The sequence below is a fragment of the Rhea americana genome, unplaced genomic scaffold (genome assembly GCF_003343005.1).
Source record: "Rhea americana isolate MKP2758 unplaced genomic scaffold, rheAme1 scaffold_154, whole genome shotgun sequence".
Classification (NCBI taxonomy): domain Eukaryota; kingdom Metazoa; phylum Chordata; class Aves; order Rheiformes; family Rheidae; genus Rhea; species Rhea americana.
The window spans coordinates 1,230,055-1,245,552 of NW_028185639.1; the positions used below are offsets into that span (position 1 = coordinate 1,230,055).

Genomic DNA, 15,498 nt, shown 5'->3' on the forward strand with positions numbered 1-15,498 from the left:
GGAAGAGGCTTCCAGAGGTTGAATTCGGGCTKTCAGATTCTCCTCTGGATTCAGACAACTGCTGTTACCGCTCTCAATTACTACTGGGGGTGGAAAAAAAAAAAAAAAAGCAGGTCCATGGTTTTTGGAAAGGAATCTGCTTTGGTTATAGCTAATAAAYAATTATTTGCCAACAAAATAAGCTCTCTGCATTACCAAAACAGAAGTCAGATATTTTCAGTCAGGATCACAGAAAAAAACTTACATTATTTCCACTGTATTTGTTGATTCCAAACATAACTCCTTTAGAACACCTGCCTACATACTAATACAACAGACACACAGGCCATAAAAACTCCCCGCTAACAAATACTACTACAGCTTTGAGCCTTCAGTCATGGATAGACAAAAAATAGATTATCCTATCAGAGCAACAATGGAAATATTTTTTTAAAAAGCATCTAGCTAATCCAAATGTTTAGTACAATTTTGTTTATTCACGTGAGGAATAATACAGATCATCAGGTTAAAATAAACACCTAGCCTCCAAAAGACGGCACCCATTTCTAATTCCAGGAGTTGTCTGCACTTGTGAAAACCAACAAAATGTGTTCCAAAATGCTTACAAAAACTAACGCTGTATGGAAAAGTGACTTTCCTACCAGCTTSCATGGGTGATTCATAAGCAGAAAGGTTGTTTACTGCTCATTTGATTCTTTCATTTTGGGAGAGAAAACGCAATTCCCCCAAGAGTCAGGGAAAGCAGCACAATAATACAAGCCTTAGATGCACAGATAGCCCAAGTCTTCTATGAGCACACATGAGTAACACTACTCAAGCAGGAGGAGTTAGCAGGGGTTCCTTATTAAAGTTTCATCAATTTCCTTATTAAAGTTTCATCAATCAGCTGAAAGAGAAGTTTTGGTGATTTCCCTGCCTTTGATGAAGTTCACTCTCTTTCCCCCTCTTGCTAAATAATTCCATGAAGAAAAGACGATGCCTTTAATTGTTAATACTTGGGAACATATAGCTGGGAGGATATTTTGGGGTCACCAAGCCCAGTCCTTTGCTTTGCAGCCAACTGAAGAATTCATCTCATCAATTTATCAAGCTCTAACATAAAATCAGATATGATTTGCCAAAGGAACTCCTACCAGAAGTGGCACAGAACATGGCTCTTCTATAGTAAGGGATTCTCTCCTGTATTCAGCTTAGCTGGAGAGAAAACGTTCTCCCAGAAACAAATCTAATATTGCAAGGCTATAAGCATTTCCAAATGCTTTTTGAAAGGGTTTGCTAGAATTGTTGATGACCCACTTACCCAAATTTCAATGGTCAAATACCTTGGAAATAGTAGGAAAATACTATCACCACTATATAGTCGAGGTGGGAAAAACTGCTAACACTGGTCCCTAGCAATGGCTGTTTCTCTAAATCTGCTTCTGTCTAGATATGCCACGTCACAGGTAAAAACTGGCTGCTTAAATTAAAACCCCCATTTTAACACCCTTCCCCAGACTTCCAGACTTGCTCCTCACAAGCAAACAGATTAGGGGAAAATATTTGAGGTGGTCAACACATTTTTATGTGAGGCAATTGAAGAATGAAGAGCAGCTGAAGAAGCAATGAAGAGCTTATTCAGAGATAATTAAGATGATGAAATGAAGTAAACAAGGATAATGAAACAACGCAGCAAACCCATCACAATGGATGACGGGATCTCAAATATTTACCCTGAAACATCCTTACAGAAAAGTGCCTATATGCACAGAGGTAGAAAAGCAGCTGTTTCTGCGGTCCCTTCTCCTTCACTCTAACATAGCGTCATCTACGTAACATTGTGAGTTGTACCTTATTCCCTGCTTTTGACCTGGAAGACCTATTTTCACCTGGCAGGCTTGTGCCTGCAGGCTACATACTGTACCTTGAGCTCCCAGGTACAATTCCTGTAGTGGGATCAAACAGTTCGGGCCACGCTACTGTATCTCGCCAGCACATGGTGGCCAGAAGAGCTTTGTTTTCAGCAGCTGCAGCCCACCCTGCACATGTTCTTCAGAAGAAAGGCAAGAGCCTCCAGCTCTTCCATTGCTCCCTCTTTCCGGAGAGCTTTACATGTGTCGGTACACCAACCCGATGGTAGACGGACAGGTGCTGTATGACACACAGGAAGTCACACGGCATGACATACTGCCCTTGGGAGCCCTTCTTAAATTCAAGTAAGATTTCTGCACCTATGTAGAACACACCAAAAGCTGACTTTTGGCTATTAATGTTGTCTAACTTATTGAAAATGGGTTCCTACATTTTCCCCCTTGAGAGAAAGGCAAAAGAACAAAAATTACCTTATTTAACAAAATAAAAGTGTACCAACACTTGTAAAACTTGAAGATCTATTTTTATCCAAAATGATTAATTTGAACTCTTCTCTTCAAGGAAAAAAATCCATATTGTGAAAATTTAGTGTACAGATAAAATACTATATTTAAAATTGCACTTGATAATTACAGTCATTCTGTCTTTTTCTTCAGTTTGACTACAGGAAAACATCCTCCTCAAAAAGATAGGAATATCTTTCCCAAAAGAGCCACATAAAAAATTAAAAGAGCAAAAAAAGTCAAGCAAGTTAGAGACCTTTTGAATTTCTTGGCTGTCTTGGAGGAAGGAAGAATTAACACACACCAGTGTATGTTCCTTGCAACTTCTTTTAAAGATCAAACGAAATGTTGGGTTTTGCTTATACTTTCAGCACATTATCTATTGTGAGCGCCCAACAAAGGCGCCGGAGAGCTCCTTTGCACTGGGAGGTGTCCTCCTCCTGGCGAGGACAAAAGCACCACGGCAAGGCACTGACTTTGCTGCTTTTTCTTTTTCACTTGCAATAGCCAGAAGCCACAATTGTAACACAAATGGTTCCCACTTCAGTGTACTGATCTGCTTCTACCAAGGTAAACACATGCTAAATATATGGAAGGACACAACACTCCCTACACACTAAAGCTTCCCAAAGTATGTTGAAGAGCTTTTCAAAAGCTCCCCCATTATATACACTGTCTATTATAGTTTACTTTGGGAGAAATGCACCAGCACTTAATACTAATAGGAAAAAAACATACTAAGGACCGTGCAATGTCCAGAGGGATCTCTAATATCTTCTGTGTACATTCAAAATACTACACGTTTGAAGCCCTTACACAGAAATACATACACTACAGAAGTTGTACAAAATTAGATACCAATTCAGTTAAGTTGGTATAATTCAGTCAAATACTTTGACCACAATGTTTACAAAAGTTAGTAACATGGAGGTCTTAAATCTCATACATGAGAAAATGGTGTTCATATTTCTTTCTCATTGAAGTAACATACAAGTTTCTTTTTTTAATTCATAAAACAAATTATTGCTAACATCCTCATTTTCTGCATCCTTGTTTCTTGCGAGGCTCAAGCCAAGCCATTAGTTAAAGYCCTCACAGACAGCTGGTCTGCATTTGCTGTATGTATTGCTTATTATCCCTTATTCCTTTTTTCCTTCATCTACAGCATTTTAGGGAAAAGAATGCTAAAGTCTTTTAGATGACAGTTCTTCATTAAAATTATTAAACTGTTATCAGTATTAGAATTGATACCAACTGCCTTTTGATGTGGAAAAAAGGMGAATAAAGTTAAAATAGGCTAAAATGACTGTTGCTGATTGATCCTCCTTCCTTGATGACAAGCCATAAAAAGCAGAATAAAATATTTACATAGAATGGAATATTTAGAATAGAATATYTACAACCTTGCTGCTATGATAACTTATACCAGCATCTGACAGGTTAATGTTGCTTTCAACCACTTTTTTTTTTTGTTTTTTTTTTGACTAACAGTAGCATTACAAGAGAAATAGTCTTTCCCAGCTAAGCAAAACATTTATTATAARGCAAGATGAAAAGAAAAAGAACGGGACAAAACATCCAGGCCTTCTCAGGAAGACGAGCGTTTCCTCGCCTGCAGATGATGCAGGGCTCCCCACTGACTGCGGGGCGTCCGGCCAGAGCCTCTGCAAGGGAGCCCAGCTCCCTGCTAACTGCTGCCCTGCGTGAGCTAAGAACATCTTCACAAAATTATTTCAACCACCAGCTAAAAATGTGGTATTTCTGAAAACCCTACATGCTGGATCGTTTGTACAGTTGATTAAAAAAAGAACAGTTCTATACAAAAATGACAGACAGGATTAAATTATATTGTTATAAAAATTTTAAGTTTAATGACATCTGTATCGTTCTAATAWTTAATATAGATATTTACTCTTTACACAGATGCATCTAAATATACTGATTTCAGGAAGCTTTCTAGCAATTGCTGCTTAGATTAAGGTTTCTCAACACTTAGCAAGGTGTGCATTGGAAAAAACAGTCCCAGCAGGTACCAGCACATAAAACCTTCTGCCGGCACCAAATCTTTCCCGAGAACGCTCGGAGAGGCCAGGTGCTCCCTGGCGCTCGCCGCCGGTCTCCCCGCTGCACGGGCAGCGCCGTGCCGGAGCGCAGGGACGGTGCAGCAGCAAGCCACGAAGGCAGAGCCGAAAGGCAGCTCCCCCCTCCCAGGGCTGCAAAGGGGCAGTGCCGACACCCCCCTCCAAGCAGACAGGTCGGGGCTCACATCCTGTGTGCACCRAAGGATGAATTTTCCAACTTTTTCAACAAACCTCTTCTCGCATAGGTTGATCAGAGGCAAGCGCCAAATGGAAAAGAGGCTTTAAATAAAAGTTTTTTCCCCTCCAAATGTAATGAGTTGGAGGCGAGCCTCACATCTGTAGAAATTTTGTGATTATTAGGATATGAGCTTTTTAGCTTCTAAAGTTGAAAACAGTGTTTTTTTTTTTGTTTGTTTGTTTTTTTTTTTTAAGATAACTCCCCCCAAATGGATAGCACTTGGAGATAAAACTACCTTTATTATTCTTCTATTTACAGCTCAGATTAAAAGGCTATTTGTTACATATCATTATGATCAAACAGATATCCTCCTTGCTTGCTCTACTTAGCTCTCTATGATTTTAAAGATGATTTTTTAGTACAGCGACGTCAATAGGACCAGTATGTTGGATTCTGATGGTCTAAGATTTCACTCCAGCTGTGTAATAGTTATCACTATTTCCACAGGAATAAATGTAGCTCTAAGAAGGCTACACACAAACTATCAATAAAATACGGTGTAATTTTCAGAAACAATGAAACCTTTTAATCATTTCTCAAATTTGTTTCTACAGATTCTATGATCCACATCTGTTTAACAGGCCGAGTGTCAGTTACTCTGCACAGCTGGATGCCTGTTGGACTTCACTGAAGACAACTGACTAGAGTACTTGCTCCAACCAAAAATCTCACCCGAAAAAAGTGATGAAAAGTGTTATTTAAATTGGACCTACCTTTATATAATATTCTACAGAGTACTAAATCCAGTTTATCACTAATTCTAGAAATTCTGGAAATCTTGTCTAACACTGGATGGTTTTAGGACTGCATGAATACAATGAATGAMTACAAAACAATTACTTCCTTTATCAGTAAAAAGCATTCTTGAAATTTTGAGTTGAAGATTTGAATTATATGTTAACAAGATGGGGACACAGTTGCTTCTTAGTTAATTCCCTCCTGTCATTTCTTACACAGTTTAAAATTCATTGAATAGCTATCTATAAACGTACCAATGTGCCCCCTCCTTAGGGCAAGTACCCACCCATGCGATGTGACTGCATCTTGGTTTCTTTGCTTTTTCTCTCGTAGTGTCCATTAGCCACCCGGAATTTGCACTCAAATCAACTGTCTGCTTGCAGTGTTCCTATAAAACTACCACACGCACTTGATACCATTTGTGGTTTCAATAGGAACTGCAGATGCCTGTTGCAAGGAACTTGCATGAATATTTGGAAGATCTATAGCACATAAATTTACGGCACTAGTATTTTTACTTGCAGAATTCAGATTACTGAAAATCTGATGGGCTTGTGACCTAAAATGCACATGCTTTGAAATTCTAGGTGGTAAACAACAGTGAAGCAGTATTTATCAATAAATAAAATGAAGCAATGGGTTGACTTAAATAGTGTATATTTCTCAATGCAAGGGAAAACATATTGATACTTCTAATCTTCTGAAGCCTAAAGAAAAAAAGCACATTYGTTTTTATATATGCAAATTCGTTTTATTACACATCTGCCAGTAATCCCTAACAGCTTACTTTTCTGCCCATACACAATAAATAAAAGAATCTTGCTCTCATCAAATAAAAAAAGTCTCTACAAATCACTCAAATATATGAATTTCTTTATAATGGTGTCTTGGGAGCAGAGTAAGGCAATATTATAAAAAAAGAGTCAGAACTACCGGCCTTTCAGTAGAGGTACTGCATGTAGTTTTACTTACGTAAATTTAAGTGAAAAACAATCATAACTGGAGACTGAAATTTATACTCAATTCAGGTAGATTGGGCACAAATTTATTAATCAAAACAAAAACTTCATAAAGGYTGCAATTAAAGTTCCAAAGTCAAGCATCCCCAGAGACTTCATTTAGCATTCATCTCTGCAATGCCTGCGTGGTCCACGAACAAAGAYGGGTTTCCATGACATCTGCAGAATATTCAAGCTCCTGCATTACTGTTTTTGTTTTACAYGTGGAAAGCTGTAGCACACACACATTAAACACAGAAGAATCCACAAATTTAAGGCATYCAATTTGAGAGGCCCAAACCCTGACTTTTTAAGTATACTTGGCATTACAAATGGTCATGTGCTCCAAACATAAAGCCTGCAACTTTTCTGTTTCTCAGCTCTCTGGAAAAATCAAGAATTTATAAATAAGTTAAGAAACAAGCAGAGTATTACATGTGGCAAAGGCAGTGAGGGAGTCCCATCTTTCAGGACCAAATTTAACAATAAAAGTAGATTACCATTTCTTGCAAACCCCTACCATATGCCAACTCTTAGTCTCAGACCTTTAGATTTTCCAGTTTCCTAGCCTAATTAATGCTAGCTCTTATAATTTGGCTCTTCATGTCCYACAGCCACTTCTGCCTCAACACAGACCTCCTCTTCCAGGCGCAAAGGCCACCTGCCTTCCTATCGCTCCACTCCTCAGCCTCGGAGCGGACCCATGAACCTGAAGGGACACTGTTCCCCATCCATGTCCGCCTGTTCTGAGCCTGCTCCAAACAGCCAGTTTCTTCTCCATCTTTGCCAACAAGGAGGCACTGAAAAAGCTACAAGAGAAATATTTCCCAGCTTTATGGCTTGTACAAGACTCCTGGCAAGCTACAACCCTGAGCTACAGGTGAGGAAAATTCCCATCTAGAATATATGGGCACAGTCCTTCAGCAACATAGTCCCTAAAATCTCACCAAGTACATGCATACTGGAATTTTTCAAAAGCCTCAGACTTAGCCCAGTTTGGSAACAATTTGACAGGACACCTGACAAAAAGATCTCCAAACTTCTCTATTCCAAATCTGCTAAAAATCTTAAGACTTTCAAAGAGAAGGTGACCAAAATTTAACACACAAAGCAACCACGTTTCTTGATAGATTTGTATTTGGAAGTGTGTGAAATTTAAGATAAAGTTATCTAGAAAGTTTTATGTCTACATATACATGTATATGTATATACATTCTAATACAGATACTTGCCATAGAAAACATTGACTCAGTAAAAGTTAATAGGATTATAAGAAAAAAAACAATAGTAATAGGAAGCATCAAGTAYTTTTAATCTATATAGCATCGGTAATACCAAACCAATTTGTTAAAAAAAATATGAATTCATTAATTCTTATATTTCCAATTTCAGTATCAGTGGATGAAAGCAAAAAACCTGCTTTTTGAGCAAAGAGACAGTGCTAAAATTTAAAGGAGATAAAATTTTGACTTAGCAAAAAAATATCTTCTACTGAAAGGTCACTCCAAGAAAACAGGTTTTATTTAATACTCTATTTTCCTTCAAGGAAGTCAACACTAAAGTCTTCATCCAGGTTAGCTTGCCCCACGTAATAATGAAAAAAAAGTAAATACCTAGATCATTTTTGTGAAAGACTAAAACCACTAAAAAGCTTTCACCTCTTCAGTATCTCCCAACAGCATTTACTGCTCTGACTGACAGGGCTCCCTGAAGGAGATGTCCAAGAATGCAATGTATTTGCCTAATGCACTCTTCTACACAGCTACTGAAGCAGCCTGCAGCACCAGAACCAGTACAATACTTGTAAGATCAGTAAGGAAATCTGCTTTATGTTGAAACGTGTTTGTTTTTTTGTTTTTTTGTTTTTTTTAAAAAAAAGTTAAATTTGAGGAATATCAAACAGTTCGAAGTGAAAATAAATTTTCAAGTGTTAAAATTTCACTTAGCTCTGAGTAGGAACTGTAGAAGGCAGTATTCAAAGCTTCATTTACCCAACAAACTCCTGCATCATAAACATTGCATTTTCAGGGGTATGTAGGTCTCCAGAYAGCTGGGCTGCCCATGACATCTGCTCTTAGAAACTCTTGAGGACAYGCATTCAGTAAGCTGTAGGGAATGCATTAGAAACAATCTTTGGGTCTGTGCCCTAGCACTTTGGCAGTGAACAGCCGGCTATGGTTAGACAGGCCTCAGGATCTCCCTGCAGGATTCCTGAGTCTGTGTATAGATCTACTCAAAACACAACACACTGAAAGCAATCACAGAATAYTAAGCAAGCAGCTGATCGAACAACTGTATCTGTTCTAAGACTACAAAAATTCTTAAATGTACAACGTGTAACTTCCAATGAAAGATAACAAAGTTATCAAGGATGAACAGCTTCTTATATAAAGATTACCCATGATATTCCCCAATATCTAGAAATAAAAGCACTGTTCTATACCCACCAAAGATGTCCGAGAGCACTTAAACTTGCATAGTTAGTTTCCTAATACATGCTGTAACCCTTGYTTGAATGATTCTTTTGTTTCTCTTCTTCCTGTCTCCTATGACAGGTCAAGATACGCTGCTTTACCAGCACCAGAACACATGGGCAGCCGGCAGCCCTGTATTTGTCAGATATCTTTCGGTTTAATAAACGGCTGTGAATTCTGCAAAGCTCTTTTACTCTGAACCTTTCAGAGGAAGCAGGCTCTTTCCATAATTCTTGAGTCATGTTACRTTTTGTCCACATAAAGAGAGAATAGAGCACCCAAAGATGCTGTCATGCCAGAGCAGTGCTTTCCCTGGGCCACTAAAGCAGTGCAAAGTACCATTTCAACTGTCTAAATTCAATTTCAGTCATCCCTTTGCTGGGTAAGGAATGGCTCCTCTCTCCTTTCGCCTTGATCGCATTATTTCCCAACCTGAGACTCTCTTCCAAATTCCTAATTATCCATATTTTCCCCMAAAAATGCAGAAGCTCTCACCCTTGTTCTTGCCAGGGAAAAAAAAATAAATAAATAATAGAAATGAAACAGGGCAGGGAGAGGGGGAATCTGTGCAACTTTTATCACCATTTCACAGTCACCCTTCAGCAAAACRAAGTCATGGCTGGAATTCAAGGGCTATAGGCTAAAAACTAAYATCTGAAAGCAACAAAAGCACTGAGTTGCTTCTGACACCAACCAGGATCTTTTACCTCACCCTCAATGCACCAGCTCTTSTACTGTAAGTTGCTACTGCAACCTGCTTTGGTATTTGCTCATGCTGATTCTAACCACCAGTCCTGTAACYGATGGTTTGTAGAGTTCTCTTTGTAAAGAAAAAGATGACAACACTTTTCTATTTATATCTCTTCATCCCTCCTTTACAGGACTAGATGAAATGCTTGTTCTCCAAGATTTCCTTGGAATATCTTCTTGAGCATGCTAATAAGAAAACTTGCTTTAAAAGGAATCACTGYGGGCAATGCTCTTGAAAACCAGAAATTCCAAACAGTAAGCAAGTATCTCGATAYATTTAACAGTTTTAACAGTATTGAGAATCATAAAAGCACTAAACACTGAGGATCAGAGGGCTAAAGCTTTCATTTGAATGGGACAACTAAGCAGCCCTTCAGATCAGATGCTCCAGTAACACAATTTCAGCAGGCCACCAACCATACTGGGAAGTGCTAAACACAAATGGAAAGGAAGGCAACACAGCCTTCTTACAACCCTTTCCCCAGTGTTAAGTCACACCTCTGGGTGCCTCCACCAAAGGAAGCTCCATCCKGAAACCCTACCAATTCAGTGCTAAACAAGAGCTAGCTCTGAAAAAATTACCTGGCTAGGACAGCTAGCCACTTCCCAGCTTCCAGTCAGGCTTCAGCCTGCCTCTCTTCTTCAGTGGGGGAAGAGAGGGATATCATAGGAAACATAGGCATATCTGACTCATAACCAAACCAACCATGCTTCACGCCACGTGGCAGATGTACAACACAGTAGAAAAAAATCTTAGTCCTTTCTTTTGCACAAATATCCAGACACCGCCTTCCTCAAAAAAAATACAGCAACTAGTAAAAATAAAACAAGCTACTATTTCTAGGCAAGAAACTAAAATGTTATTATTTKCTTTAGATACACAAAATCATAAGAATATAATTTTATGTTTTGTAATGTGTTAGGGAATAATAGTAGCTTCCTTTTCTTACAGAAAATAACACCTTCCAGTAGGTGATACTTCCAGCTGTTAAATTGTGTGCACTGCCATCCAGCTGTTAAATTATGTGCATTGCCATTCAACAAACTCCAATATTTCATTCCTTTATCTCTCTAACATTGCTGACAAATTGAGAAAATAATTATATCATTACTGATAACTGTGGAAGGTAAACCTTCCTGTATCTGATGYTTTCAAAATTAATGTACTCACATAGTCTGCAAAAAGCTTATAGACTTTTCAATTTAAACCATCTATGTTATTTGCCCTCAGTATTTTCATTAATCTTCATATTAAGTGTAAAGATTACACGGGAAATAGTTCAAGGACTACCATAACACTTCTCCAAAACTTTAAGTATGTCTGGAAATAGATCCTGATTATGTTCAAGGACACAGATATTACAACTTTGCATTCTTGCAGCAACATCATAAATTCACATGCTTGTCTTCATAAGGTCTAGAGTTTGCAGACCATGTGGGACATCGATTGATTTCCTCCATTTCCTCCAGCTGGGCCAATCTCCAGCAGCAGGACAGAGCAAGAACACACAGAGCAAGAACATAACAGCAGCTATCTCCCAAAAGAYATTTTGTTACTTCAGTAATACAGGTCTCTCATATAAGGCCTGAGCCATTGAAAGGATATTCTAGATCAGATCTAGAAGTTTATTTTATGCGACTTCAGTAGCTATAATAGAGCTGTATCAAGAAGCTGGAAAAGCTGCACTCAGGATGAACCCTAAAATCAATGCATTATCTTAAGAAATAGTAGAGTTTTCCTTTTCTCTATAAATCCACAAAGAAATGGTATGCCCACAGAAATTCATTGTCATTATAAAATTTGCAATGACCAAGTGCTGTCTGAGAATACAAAGCATTTAATCTCAGAGATCAAAGAGTCAGATATAACATGAACATGTGCACCTGAGGACTCAGGTGAAGATGGTATGTTGCAGTGCTGAGTGACTAAGCACACTATGGAATAGAATTACAGAGCAGAGGGAAAATGATCAAGAGCATGGAAAAGAAGKGAAAAGGCAGAGGCTGAGGAAAGACAAAAGAAACAAGAGTGACTGGGTTGCACAGTAGGTTCAGTCTGACAGGTAAGTAGAGTTAGGTCAGACAGAATTAGCAGCAGACAGTCTTTGTAGTAGCAGAAAAAAGCATGTTCAGGATAATTCTACCACAAACCTTTCACAGCAAGAGACTAAGAAAAGAAAATGGATCTACACCAGCTTGATCCATCCAAAGATCTCTTTAGTCAGAACAGACTGAGTTACAGATCCAAGAACAAAAAAACATAAATAAAAAACACTTTGAAACAACTTAGTTTTTTTCTGCGACTTAATGATAACAAACTTGGAATTGGGCTTGGAAGACTCACAACAAATAATTCCTCATCCACTGCCAAACACTTTCTTTATATGGGTTCACTGTGAATATTGCCTGAGTCGACAGTTCAGAATAGAGCCCTCTTCATACACTATCAGAAATGGCACCTATCAGAAATGGCACCTACAAGTCACCATAAGCATACTTAAGCAATTTAACATTACCAGACTCCCAACCTGTTTATAAACACAGCATTCACTCAGGGATGTTAAACATTTGCCCCACCATGGCATACGTCATTAAAAACACATTTTGAACAATGTGTCCTATATGGGAACACAGCTCAAATATTCCTTATAACATCCAGGTAAGAAGGCATTAATATGATGTTTTGGGGAAAGTTTCTTGTTTTTTGTTTTTTAACCCATGGCATTATTATTTATGCTCGCTATCAGTCATAATAGAAAGCCAACAAGCACTACAGTTGAGTATCAAATAATCCTGGCAAGAATAGATGCCGCTTCCTCTAAATTATTGTTAAAGACATTAAAATACAGGATGGATTGGAGTTGTTCAGCATGTTTCAATACTGAATAATGTTCACTGTTAATCATTGTGGCAAATCAACGCAAACAGTAAAAAGATCTCTTCTAGCATGCTCTTACTAAATCTCTGCATTATTGGAAAAATATAAGAAAATTCTGGGTGCTATACAGTTTCTAAAGAAAATAATATTTCATAAGATGACCAAGATAACAGTGGCTTTGCTATCAACTGAATGAACATTACTTTTGATCTAAGAAACGTAGAAACCATGTCAGTAAGCCACGAAGAATAGTCCAATTTTGAATTTGAGAATATATGGTGGCAGTTTAAATATCAGTGGCATTTTACTTCTTAACCTTTTCTATGAGACAACTGGTATTCCAAATTAATACAGTAATACAAAAATAGACAGATCCATCTTTACAGCAGTAAACTTTCTGTTCAAGGGTAAAGCTTAGCAGTAAGACTGAAAACATTTTCCTGCTAACAGCTGTAACATACTTGAATTATACAGATTAATGAAATTTATTTCATGAATATTGTCTTGCATAACTGAGTTTTAATGAGTTGATGGATCAATTACTCTTCTCTACTAATAGCTGTCTACACAGACCACATTGAATTCTTAGAATTAGCAACTGAAGGGTAATACAAATGAACTACAACAGCATTTTTTTCTGTTTGAAAATATACCAAATGTCCTGCAGGTGTTTTGCCCCTTCATTTTGGAAGAGGACAGCTGGTTACTAGAGAAYCTGTTACAGCATTCTATTATTATATGTTCTTTTCCTTCTTTAAAAATAATTTAGAGGATGAAAAGCTTTTCACAATCAAGGTTCCAGCAAAATATTTTCATATGAATGGAACAAAACTCCTTCTTTAGATAATGACTTACTCATCTCTGGGAGTTGGTAAGAATAGCTTAAGAGATATTTATTTATTTATTACTGACCTGGTATAAGCTGAGGTGCCAACACCACCGTGGGGAGAGGCCTTGAGGCAGTTGCTGGCCTAGCTATAGCCATAGCTACTTGATTTGTCATTAACAGAGGTTTCTCATTTCCCTGGAAGATTCTTGATTCCTCAGGATGTATCCATGCTGAATCCAGAGCAAATGCATTATTCAAATATATCTGCCCAAAACAAGTAAATACAATAATATTAAGGATGAAGATAATTTATTCACATTTTTATTTCTCTGAGTTTTGTATCTTTGACTCAGTATTATGATATGAATAGTATCTCAATTCAGGGACAAACTCACAAAAATAGATTGATTTACGCTCCATAAGCGTTTGCAGGCAGTGGTTAGCTGATCAGATCTAAATCAATGGGCTTTTAACATGACTAATCAGCTTATAGAGCACTGCAAAAAGAAAATAATAGATTGTGCCAACTGTGTCTCAGACATAGCTACTCTAGAACGAGGCTAGCTGCAATATGGCAAGTTCAGTCATCTTCTAAATTGGAGAGACAGGGGGATGGGGAAGGGGGAAGGATAAAATAACAAAAGCTAATTTTAATTATTCAGTTACATTTACACATGCGCATACACATGTGCATACCCTCAGGCAAAGTTACAACCCGAGCAGGTGAAAGCGGAATTCTGGCCCCCATGAAACTGGCAAAAACTCCCAGTGATGTCAGCGGTGCCAGAATTTCACCCACTGTATGCAAAAATAATAATGTGTTGAGAACAGAAGGAAAAAACAAAGCTCTCAAAAAAAAAAATCACACTGTGGTTGTAATTTTACTTAATATAAATATTAAAGGTACTTCAGTCTTTTCAGAACTTCAGAAAATTGAAGATTTATAACTACTGAAACAGCTTTCTTTACTAATCCTTCCTTACAGCATTCCCTCTTAATAGGATTTTGCTTGACAGACTACTGACCTTTTGCATGCCTTCACAATTTACAAAAGCTGTAATACTTTTCAGCCCTTAGAACATACATTAGCCTTAAAAATACCTCCAAACACCGATATCAGACTTACTTTGCAATTAGGTAGCCTTTTGTCTATCCAACTTTTTCCAGCATGAGGTGGAACAGTAGATGTATACACAGGTGGAAAAATAGGMACAAATTCCACGCTAGAGGATGGTGAAAATCCTATGATCGGAGAATGAGCTCCAAATATCCACTTAAGGGGGGGGGAGGGAAGGAACAGTGACAAAGTTATTTTACACTGAATAAAGCAGTATTTCTCATGAATTCTTCATTACATAAAAGATAAGCATGCAAAATTCCGACTCAGCAAACGTTATTTTGTTTTGTTAGGCATTAGGTGGTGAGCGACACGTAACGCCTGGGACTGACATTACAAACYGCTTTAGAAATCTATAAACTAATAGTCTAGTAGTTAAAGGGCACTTGGTTAACAGTTAATACTCATTAGTGCAGCCTGGTTTCTCCCTGCTCAGACAAAATCTCACACGCAAGGCAGAAAAACAGCAGGGGAAAGCGTTCTCAAAATACGCCTCAAGAGGCAAAGGAGAAGCAGAATAAAACCGGGAAATGTATTTTMTCTCAAATTATTTTGGCAGCGGGCTCGCACAGCAGCAGTATTTTCGCAGCTTGCTTGGGCGGTCTCGCACGTGAAAACAGTCGGTCTTACGCTCCCCTTACACCCCAAACCAGCTGTTTTCTCCCCAAGCGCAGGTGCCGGCGACACCGCCGCGCCTGARGTCCCGACTGTTCCTTGTTAAAAAAGGGAAGGTAGAAGAGGAGGCAGAACTCGCCCCGCTTCCCCTCGGCGCGCTGAGCGGGGCGAACCGCCGAGCCGGGCAGCTCGCCGCTCGGCTCGGCCACCCCGCGGCACAGCGCCCACGACGTGCAGCGCTGCGGCTCCCGCGGCCCGGAATCTCTCTCTTTTAATGCAGAAAGAAAAAAAAATCGAAAAAACCCCAAAGCTAAAAAACTCCCCCAAACCACAAAATCCCCCCCAAAAAAACCAAATCAGAAATACCCCCAGCTCCCCGGACACCAGACGCACACGGCTGCGGCCGGACCCGCGGGGCGCGAAGCC

The 15,498-nt window shown here is 38.7% G+C and overlaps 1 protein-coding gene across 1 annotated transcript in view; it reads right to left on the bottom strand.

Moving 5' to 3' along the window:
- TCERG1L (transcription elongation regulator 1 like) overlaps positions 1 to 15,498 on the bottom strand; it is a 147,999-nt gene that overhangs the window by 92,189 nt on the left and 40,312 nt on the right. The window contains exons 3-5 of the mRNA XM_085299795.1: positions 15,108 to 15,340; positions 14,467 to 14,613; positions 13,424 to 13,604 (exon numbers count right to left, since the gene is read on the bottom strand). Coding sequence (XP_085155921.1) covers positions 13,424 to 13,604; positions 14,467 to 14,613; positions 15,108 to 15,340 — 561 coding nt within the window. The remainder of the gene's footprint in view (positions 1 to 13,423; positions 13,605 to 14,466; positions 14,614 to 15,107; positions 15,341 to 15,498) is intronic.